This window comes from Stegastes partitus, unplaced genomic scaffold (genome assembly GCF_000690725.1).
Source record: "Stegastes partitus isolate 25-593 unplaced genomic scaffold, Stegastes_partitus-1.0.2 Scaffold140, whole genome shotgun sequence".
Taxonomy (NCBI): domain Eukaryota; kingdom Metazoa; phylum Chordata; class Actinopteri; family Pomacentridae; genus Stegastes; species Stegastes partitus.
Window position 1 is genome coordinate 431,538 of NW_007577871.1, and position 10,441 is coordinate 441,978.

Genomic DNA, 10,441 nt, shown 5'->3' on the forward strand with positions numbered 1-10,441 from the left:
ATTCGAGAAGGGGGCAAAAACGTTTTTCCTGGCACTGTAGACTGTGGGGTCTTCAGACCCACTGTTGCCTCCTCCTCAGCTACTGATAAGATAGCTTATCTTTTATCTTTATATGACAGGTGATTGTTATAGGTAATCTTAACTTGTCTGCTTCGTGCTACCAACTGTTTATAAGACATTTTAGCCAAAATTAATCTCACACAGAAACTATAGACTTTTTTCAGCTGAACCAAAAAGCCCTTCGAAGTAATCATTAGTTGATGAAAATAAACAGAAAAGCAAAAAATCACTGATGCAGGAGTTTATAAGCACAGTTTAAGTGATCACTATCTAATAGCTTGCAATAGAATCTCAAGGATGAAATAAATTATCTCTGCATATGATTAGACATGATTTCAAGCATTCTGATGACCTGGCACCACTGAATATTTCTTTTAGCTAGCAATATTTATGATAATTCTAAAATTCCAGATGCTCTTAAAAATTTTTTTTGTCTTTTAGCTCGACTTGATAAGCACGCATGTTTAAAAAATGACAGAATTCACAATAGCTCAAGCCCCTGGTTCTCACGCCTTTACAGTAGGGTGCAATAAGAAAAAGTAAATTAACTTTTTGTTTTATTTAAATGTCCAAATTAAAATATCAAATCCAGCAGAATTCTGGAAGGCAGTGAACTATATTACTCTCATAAACTTCTCTCCTTTTGCCACAACTGATGGATGTTTGATATCAATTCATAAAGGATCTGCGTAGCTTTTAATAAACATTCTACATCTGCTCGTAACCTGTTTCATAAAGTTTATAGTGGACCGTCGTGGTCCTCTGTTGAACCCAGGTAATGCCATGACCTTGTTTAATGTCACAGTTCAATTCAATTCAATTCAATTCAATTTTATTTGTATAGCGCATATTTACAACAACAAGTCATCTCATAGCGCTTCACAAAGGCAGAGACAGAAACACCCAACAATCCAAAACATTTGGATTCCCTACAAGCTTCAGCAGTCCCCAGGCAGTCTGCAACAGTGGAAAGGAACCGAAAACCCCCGCGGGGGAAAAAAAACCTCCGACAGTTGTTCTCCTCTTATGAAGTGGTCAATGCATTACTAAAGCTGTAGATATAAAAAATGTGTACAGCAAGCTTGAGCTGTACTTAAAAAAAAACGTCAAGCTTGATTTGTTGTCACCTACATCATAGTTGTATTTAACCATTCAGTTTTAACAGGTACAGTTCCTAAGGTCTGGAAGGCTGTCTATGCAAACCCTTTAAATAAAGGCAAAGTGGTCCTGAGGGAGGGACCAGAATTAGCTTCACTTCATTGGCCCCCTGTAAAATCCAGGATAGAATTTAAAGTCCTGCATCCAACATAAAAAACTCTTACTGACCAAGCTCAATCTTATCTTAAAGACCTTATTGTACCATATCATCCTAAAAGAGCCATTCACTCTCAGACTGCAGGTTTACTTGTGGTTTCAGTTTCTAGAAGCAGAATGGCAGGCAGAGCCTTCAGTTATCAAGCTCCTATGGTGTGAAATCAGCTCCCAGTTTGGGTTCAGGAGGCAGAAACCCTCTCTGCTTTTAAAATTAGGCTTAAAACATTCCTGTTTGACAAAGGTTATAGTTAGGGCTCCATAGGATTGCCTGAACCTTCCATCAGTTATGCTGCTATATGTTTAGACTGCTGGGGGACTTCCTGTGATGCACTGAGCACCTCTCCCCTATTCTCTCATCTCTCTTTTCCATACAGTTATGTACCACCATTCCATATCACTAACTTCGTCTCTTCTGCATACTTTGTGTTTTGTCTCTCTGCAGGTGTCTGGCTAGGGAGCTTCCTGCCATCCCCATCTATCTCATCCTCATCGTTACCCCAACTGATCGAGACAGATGACCGCCCATCCTGAGCTTAGGCTCTGTCTTGTTTTTGTTTGTTTGTTTGTTTGTTTGTTTGTTTGTTTTGGGTTTGTATTTTTTTAACCTCCCCGCTAAAGGGGTTGTAGTACCAGACGCAGCGGCCGTGGTTCGATTCCAGCCAGCGGCTCATTTGCTGCATGTCCTTTCCACACTCTTCTCCCCATATTTCTCTGTCATGCTTTCACTGTCCTATACATTAAAGGCAGAAAAGCCCCCCAAAAAATATCTCTAAAAAAAAAAAAGATGCTTTGTATTTTAAGCAGAAGAGTCAGATATAGTGTGAAACTCTGGAAAGATATCATTCTGTAAACTGATCAGGGCAATATACCAGACTATGGTTGTGCAATGTGTACTATGTAAATATGATTAGGCCATTTCTCAAAAACACAAAGCTTTTTATGCATTCTATTTTATTTGGAAAAGGCAGGGCTTTTTCCAAATATTAGTGAACAAAATACCAAAAGTAACATTCAAACAACAACTAAACTCATTTACACATAATTAAATCTAGACAAAAAACAATTCAAAAAGCCAAACAATTCACAAAAGAATATCAGACAGGTTAAAATATAGTAATGAGCGATTCCTGTTTGCCAGTATGAAAACTGACCTAGCTCCAATTCAAATGATAACAAAAACCTCCAATAAATAAGAGCTCTGTAAAGCTTCTAATCTTCATATTTGTTGTACAGTGTCAGTGCTGTCTGCTGGAGCTGTCTTGTAGGCTTTATTCAGAGGTTCTTTACACTTGATTTCTCAGACTTTACTTGATATAAGATTTATAAAATTGCTTTTTGTTCTCCTTTTTAAAAAAAACCACATTATTCAACCTTGTGCATCACATTTGCATTACAACTATGTAACACTGAAAATACTGATAACATTTTCGGCAGCATAAATATGGGCAGTAGGAGCACTCAGTAAAAAGCCACACAGGCACAGGGAAAACATGCAAATTCGAAACAGAAAGGCCCCAGCCTACTGGACAGTTAATTCCCATATTCAAGCTGTAAGGTAACAGTGCTTAACACTGCACCACCAGCAAAACGCTTAATACACTTTTTTTTTTTTAACAATTTAAAAAAAAAACTCACCAGTCTCTTCGTCAATGGCAAATCGTCCAAGCCCACTTCCATCGTGAATAGAATACTGAATTTCTCCATCTCTGCCAGCATCGTCATCATTTGCAGTGACTTGGAGTACGGTAGTTCCAATCCGGGCATTTTCTTTAACTACTCCTGTCAAGGCAAAGTGGGAAAAGTATGGAGCATAGAGGTTTTCATTCACATCTACCACCTCCACCTCCACAAAGGTGACAGAGAGAAGAGAAACAGGTCTTCCCTTGTCTTTGGCCTTCACAGTGAGGTTGTAGAACTGCTGGGTCTCGTAGTCCAGCTCCTTTGTGAGCCGAATGGCTCCACTGGCCCTGTCAACCTCAAACCATCCACTGTAGTCATTGGCTAGAGAGTACCGGACTTGGCCTCCTAATCCCGTATCTGGGTCCTGGGTTTCTAACCAGGCCACAACTGTTCCTACTGGAAGATCCTCCAAAGCCCTTGCTTTGTATACACTGGGGATAAATAGTGGAGGACAGTCATTTACATCCTCCAAGATGATTTTCAAAGTGGTAACAGAAAACTTCTGGTTCCCTTTCTCTCCTTTATCCCGAGCCTCGATCTTCAGATAAAAAGTAGAAACAAACTCCCTGTCGAGTTGGCCGGCAACATACACTATCCCATTAGTGGAGTTGATGCCAAACTGGGTGGTGCTTGTCAAAAGAGAGTACACAATCTTCCCATTGGGTCCAAGATCTTTGTCAGTGGCTGCAACCTGGATGATATCTGTACCTATGGCAGTGTTTTCAGGTATGACGATTTTATAGCCTCCTTCTTGCAAAAAGTGGGGTGCATTATCATTTCCATCCTCTATGTAGACAGTAAGCAAACGCCATGCAGTTTTCTGTGGAAGGCCAAGGTCGTAGATAGTTAGGTTGAGGAGATAACGATCCCTTTTTTCTCTGTCCATCGGCAGGAAGACACTGATAAGGCCAGTGTGCATGTCAATAGTGAAACAGTTGTCAGTGTTTCCATCTGAAATAGAGTATAGAATCTGACCATTGAATCCTGTATCTCCATCATAGGCATTAACCTTGAAAACACTTGAGCCAACCTTTAGGTCTTCCAGCACAGCAATATCTGTGGGAAAGGTTTTGTCAAATTGGGGTGTTTGTCGATTGACAGAGAAAAGGTCAATAAAACCTTCCTCAATTTTAGGTTTGATGCTAGCTTTGGATTTTTTAAGTAACTTCTCAGCTAATTTTTGGGCCACCCTTGTTTCTTCACAGGTTAGTCGTTTGGGAGGAGATTTTCCATGAACAACTGAAATATTAACAAACATAGGATCTGAAAAGTTTTCACCATCTGTGGCAGTTATTTTTAAGCTAAAAACATTGTTCTTTGGATTGGTTGTGGCAAGGGAATGTTGCAGTGCAAGGATCCCTGAATCCGGGTTGAGATCAAAATACCCTTGCTCATTCCCTGAAATTATCTTATATTTCACTAACTCTAATTCATCTATATCAATCGCAGACATTGTTGTAATCACTTCATCTACTGGGAAATCCCCAGAAATCACCCCTTGGCATGCTATCTTCTCAAACAATGGCTGGTTGTCATTTACATTTTCCAGATGGATTGTTACATTGACTTCACTCTCTCGCCTATATGGTGACCCCCAGTCAGATGCTCTGACAACAAACACAAAACTCTCAGGTGAGGATTCAAAATCCAACTCTTTAGTTGTGCTGATGACACCAGAAAACTGATTGATTTTGAAGGGTAATGGCTGCAGGCTGGAAATGCTGTAAGTTATGTATCCATTTTCACCTTTATCTTCATCGACTGCAGAAACTGTTAATACATTGGTCCCAACTGATATACTTTCATTGACAAACACTTCATAAGAAGATTGAGCAAATGTTGGTGTCTTATCATTTGCATCCTTGATGGTTATCCGTACTTTAACTTTGAGATCACAATCTATTTCCAGTACCTCAAGATTAAAGACATCCTGGGACACCTGAGTGAACCAGTGAGTGGTGGAGATTACGCCTGTTAGGGTGTTCATTTGAAAAAAAGCTGAATCTGTGGAGGGTGTCAGGATATATTCTGCATCATCTGGTTCTGGCCTGATTTTAACAGCCTCTAAAATTGTGCCTGGTGGAGAAATTTCATTGACACTGATATCATAAAACTCCTGCTCAAACTTAGTTTCTGCTGTTTGCCTTTTCTTAACCATTATGTGAACAACCTTGACACCAGAGAACTTTGGTGGGGTTCCCCTGTCTTTGGCCTGCAAGGTGAGGTTACAGCCATAAGGGTAAGTCTCCCAATTTACTGACTCAGAAGCTTTAATGGCAAATGTGCCTTCTTCGGATCTCTCCACAAAAAACTTCTCTGAGGGGTCTCCACCCACAATGACCACTGAATCTATTTCTCCATTTAAGCCTTCATCTTGATCCTCAACAGTGACCATGGCACACACAGGGTTTTTATCCAGATATGAGGGGGTGTGGGTGACTACATTCATTACTGGGGCATGGTCATTCACACGCTCTACATGGACAAAAAGCTTTGCTGTGCTGCTGACCCCATTATTTCCATAGAGTTTCATGCCACGGTCCACTGCCAGAATTTCTAAGTCATACCGGTTCTGCTCATCAACATTAAGCTTTCCACTCAGAGAAACCACTCCGCTAGTTGGGTGTACAGCAAAAAGCTCCATTTTCTCCTTAAAAAAATAGTAAAACTCTCCATTGGAGCCAATATCTGCATCTGTGGCTGTAACTTGTGCTATGCTAGTCCTGAGAGGGGTGCTCTCCGCTATGGTGACGGAGTATGTGGTGGGTGAGAACAAGGGCCGGAGGTCATTCATATCCAAGACCTGAATGCTGACTTTGGTCCAGGTCTCAAGGAGGGCCTCTCCCTTGACAGAGGCTTTCACTGTCAATACATAATTATCCTGGATCTCTCGATTCAAGATGGCTGCATTACCACCCTTAGTCCTGATGCGCAAGAAGCAGAAGTCACCGAGCACAAACTCCTCTGCCTTGAAAAACCCTTCATCATCACCTGAGGTGATTCTGTAGCGGATTTCCCAGGAGCGCTGGGCCAGGTGAATTCCCATTTTAATTTTACTGTTGGCATAGGTGCGTGCTGCTGAGTTTTCATAAACTGTAGCATGGTAGACAGACTGAGTGAAGCCAAAGTGAAATCCATCCTGAGGAGCTCCCTGGGTATTTTGGCCGTAGCAGGGTGGTGGCTTTAAAAACAGCAATGGCAGCAGCAGGGCCAGGCCTAGGAGAGGGGCTCGCATGCCTGCCCACTGGCCCATCTTCACATCCATTCCATCATAACTCCATTCTGAAAGGAAAGATAAAGACATAGGCAGGGAGAGAAAGTTAAGCCCCAGGAGGAGGGATTTAAAGAACAAAAGGCACCGACATATCCACAACTTGACCTATCAGCTCGCAGCCCTTACTAATTATCCATTGGATGGAAGAGAGTGATTAGAAGTGTTTAAGTGTGTGTGTGTGTGTGTGTGTGTGTGTGTGTGTGTGGGGGGGGGGGTTACTGAGCAACCAAAATTAAGGCTGACATCATCCTTGTGTGTTATTTGGACAGTGGCAGTCGATTGCAACGTTCAGAAAAACCAGAGCTGGTTTGAGAAGGAACAAAATAATTGTATGTCTAGAAGAAGAGTGTAACATCACCAAAACAAACACTAAAGAAAAAAATATGTAGAGGACAAAATGATGGGCTTCTACACTATGACCCCATCATAACCCTTTTCCTGAAATACATGAAAACTGCAGCCCTGTATTTCAAAACCATGTAATATGTCCAGAAGTAAGCCAGATATGGTTTTGAAACTGAGAGGCATGTCGCTGCTGCTTTCAGATTTTGTTAAAAAATTGTTTTCTGAACGTAAGAGGCCACAAATATGTGCCCATCTGGGGTTTGGGAGGAAAGCCTGATCCAGTAAAAGCCAATTGTGGCCATAGGAGTGCCACAGCGGTCTGCATCCTGATGAGTCTGCGCTTTCCACCACAAGGGATGGAGGGGAAAAGGACTTATAATAACTCAGTGCTGAAACACACAGCTAAATCTACAAATTCTCAACAATGTACACAGTTCAACACGTGCACATTGCTACAGCGAGAGCACAAACTATTTTACTCTTAGCTTATGACTGGAAGAAAAAAAAACGGTTTGTGCACATAGCCAAAAGCTACCTCAGCTGAAATAATGCAAACTGATGCCTAAGCCTGCACTTAAATACAGTGTAACAGCTATTTGGGGAAGAAAAGGGCTGCAATACACTCGAGTAACAAGCAGGAAACAACACTTCAGTTTTTGTCTGACCTTAAACTGTCATCTTGGTGTCAACTTTAGTCCGTGATTGTAGAGGAGGGGTGGGAGGTTGGGGGTTGGGGACCTTTGCTACTAAAAGTTTGTCATAGCAGGCTCACTCAGTTTTACTGGGTCAAAACATCTCTTCTGAAATGCAAGGGCTAGCAGGGAGGCACAGTAATAATGCTTCAACTGACAAGATTTCTTCAGCGTTTGGGCATAGAGGCAGATTGCTAACGTACGCGAGCTAGCTCTGCTTTGTGAAGTTAAAAGGTATGAGCTGCAGTTGCCATTGTTTTGTCAAACTAACATACAGAATTGCACCTCTACAGAATTAAATTAGAAAAGAGAATTTTATTGTTTTAAGAAACGACTGGATGTGCTGCATGAGTGTTAAATAATGAACATACTTTGATTCAGCAGGAAAGATCAATAATTCTTAAAACATTGTATTCTTTTGAAGAAATGGAAAAAGACGCACAGGAAACTAAAATCATTCTGAGACATCTGCTTTTCTGCTTGAGTGTACAATTGTCATGCTGTTTCTACACTCAGAAACCCCAGAAGCATGTGCTTGCTACATGTTTGCCACACATACCACAATGGACAGTGACACAGAAAAAAACACCACCATTCTCCAACAAGAAACCCTACTTACTGTCAGGTCTAAACACCCTCTCGTTAGCATTTCATTATAGGCTAATTGGCTTTGAAATGTGTGGCAAACAGCAACCAGTTGGTTGCACAGCTCTGCAGTGAAATCACTGTTCCACAGTTTCAGTTTACATATGAAACTCTTTATTTAATATACACCTAGCACTGTGACACGCAAATAAAATCATCACACCAGCCATAGCAGATAACAAGCAGTGATTGTAAATTCTGTCCCCCAACCAGTCTCCACCTTCATTAATGATCAAGACTGAGGTTCAGAGCCAGACAAGTGCAAACTGCCAACTTGGTTTAGCAAGATTTTAGCACAAAAAGCAAAGGTGGTGCAGAAAGACAGAATAGGAAGGTAAGAAAAGACAGAAGATACCAGAAAACAAATTTGGTTTCATGATTAATGATTCTTTTTTAAACAGACTTTAAACAGTAGTCGCAATAAAACCATTGACTGTCGCAAACAAAAACAAGTAAGAATGAATTACATCAATAAACTAGCACATCTAGCCCCCTTATTACATACATCTGACAGCCATATAGAAATATATATCTGTTGTACATATCTGAGCTAGATGTAAAATGTGAATGAAGCATGACCACAATCACCGGACACAAAAAAAAATCTCATCCAGGTAAAAATTATGTTTTCTCAGTAGAGAAAGGGTTCACTGCCAAATCTTGCTGTGCAAAAAACACAGGGACTGTTTTCTGTCCTACTGTGATAATTACAGCCTCCTCTATCTGGAAGACGTGTGGGAAGACAAGCAGAAAGATAGAATGGCAAACGAGAGCGAATTGAAAGCATAAGCGGTGGAGGAGAAAACAAACAGTACAAGACAGAAGAAAGAGACAGAAAAGGGGGGAGGGGGTTATTACATCATCTATACAGAGAACTGCAGTACAATGGTGCCTAAACCCCAACTGCTCACTGTGGTTAACAAATCAATAAACAAAAAAGGAATCCATTGGGCCAGAAAAACTTGTAGTCTTTCTGCTAATATTTTTAAGAATATTGCCAACATGCATCAGACACTTTCGAGTATACCACTTTAGACATGTTTTTTATATTTTAGACCACAAACTGAATAGATCTGGCTATATATATCAACCAGCAGAGTAGTTAAGCTTAGAGTATAGCTGCTGCTCCTTTCGATTAAAAGGAGCCGGTTGAGATGATTCTGATTAGAATGCTTCCTTGGCACATTCCTTTAGAGGTTTTCTGGGCACAGCCAACTGGAAGGAGATCATGGCATAGGCCCACAACAGGCTGGATATCTCTTTTTGGCTTAGAACACCTTGGGGACTCCCAGGAGGAGCAAGAAAGCACTGCTTGGGAGAAGAACATGACAATTACTGTTGGTCACTGCTTCAACTGAAAGATGGACACAAATAGAAATATTTGTGTTGTTCAATTTCCACAACCATACTATTACAAGACCAGATGAAAAGATATTCACTTGGCAAAATATCAGCATGCAGACGGTGTGGCCAAATATGTCACAGACTCTCTGAGTCTCTGAAAGGTAGCAATCTACTGTTAACAATCCTGGCACTATAGCTAAGTACTGTGGCAGTATTTATTAGAATTGTACCATCACCAGCCATTCAAGAGAGGCAAGAACTCTGCCAACTAAAGTGGAATGCTCAGTACCCTTTTTCACCTCCATTGGGGGCATTTCTTAATTCAGTTTTATAGGGCAACAACCAAATACTTAACCAACCTGCTATTTATTTGTTGCCTAGTTCTTCAGTTTTCAATTTTAGAATCAGGACGCACATTTTGTTTTTTGTTCAGATTCTTAGTTATCCAGGTCGTGGTAATCCTGAATGCTTCAATTAAAGGCAATATGACTTCTTTTTTCCATTCTTCAAGATGTTCTAGATTTTTTGTTGTCTTAAAGTAGCGTCTAACCTGAATGTCTAAGAATGGTTTTGTCTTTGGAGACCAACTCAATTTCATTCGAATTGCAGTTTTTTTGTCAATTAAATCTCCTGTTCTGCCTTCCAAAAAGGTCAACAGCAGAATGAACTTTAACCCTTTCTACCACAGCACAAACATTACTGTCGTTACTGAAAAAATGAAACTGCAGTCGCAGAAAGTGTTATTATCAGGTTCCAAACAAAAACTGACATTTGACATGTATTGCAACGTAAAGCTGGTGCAAAGGCAAATCAGCTCAGCTATAGTTAAAGCATGGCATGGTCTCACCATCAAACAGTTATAATCATGGTTAGTCAGGATGGCAATTGTTAAGGAGGTAGGAAAGTATGAACCTCAGCATGCATTCAGTCTTCCATGCCTAAATTCAGGTTCAGGTTAGGGAATATTGATGCTTTCCTAATTAACCTTTAAGACTTGAGCTCTTATAGGAATAAACAGAAAAAATATAAAGAAAATAAAAATAGATTAAAAAAAAACAAAAAAAGATATATATTTGTTAGTTTCCTC

General features: G+C 40.4%; 1 protein-coding gene across 1 annotated transcript in view; it reads right to left on the reverse strand.

Annotated features, from left to right (window-relative positions):
- The window catches only part of fat3a (FAT atypical cadherin 3a), a 203,218-nt gene that overhangs the window by 107,262 nt on the left and 85,515 nt on the right, over positions 1 to 10,441 (reverse strand). The window contains exon 3 of the mRNA XM_008278980.1: positions 3,010 to 6,336. Within this exon, the coding sequence (XP_008277202.1) occupies positions 3,010 to 6,319 (3,310 nt within the window). The 5' untranslated portion in view covers positions 6,320 to 6,336. The remainder of the gene's footprint in view (positions 1 to 3,009; positions 6,337 to 10,441) is intronic.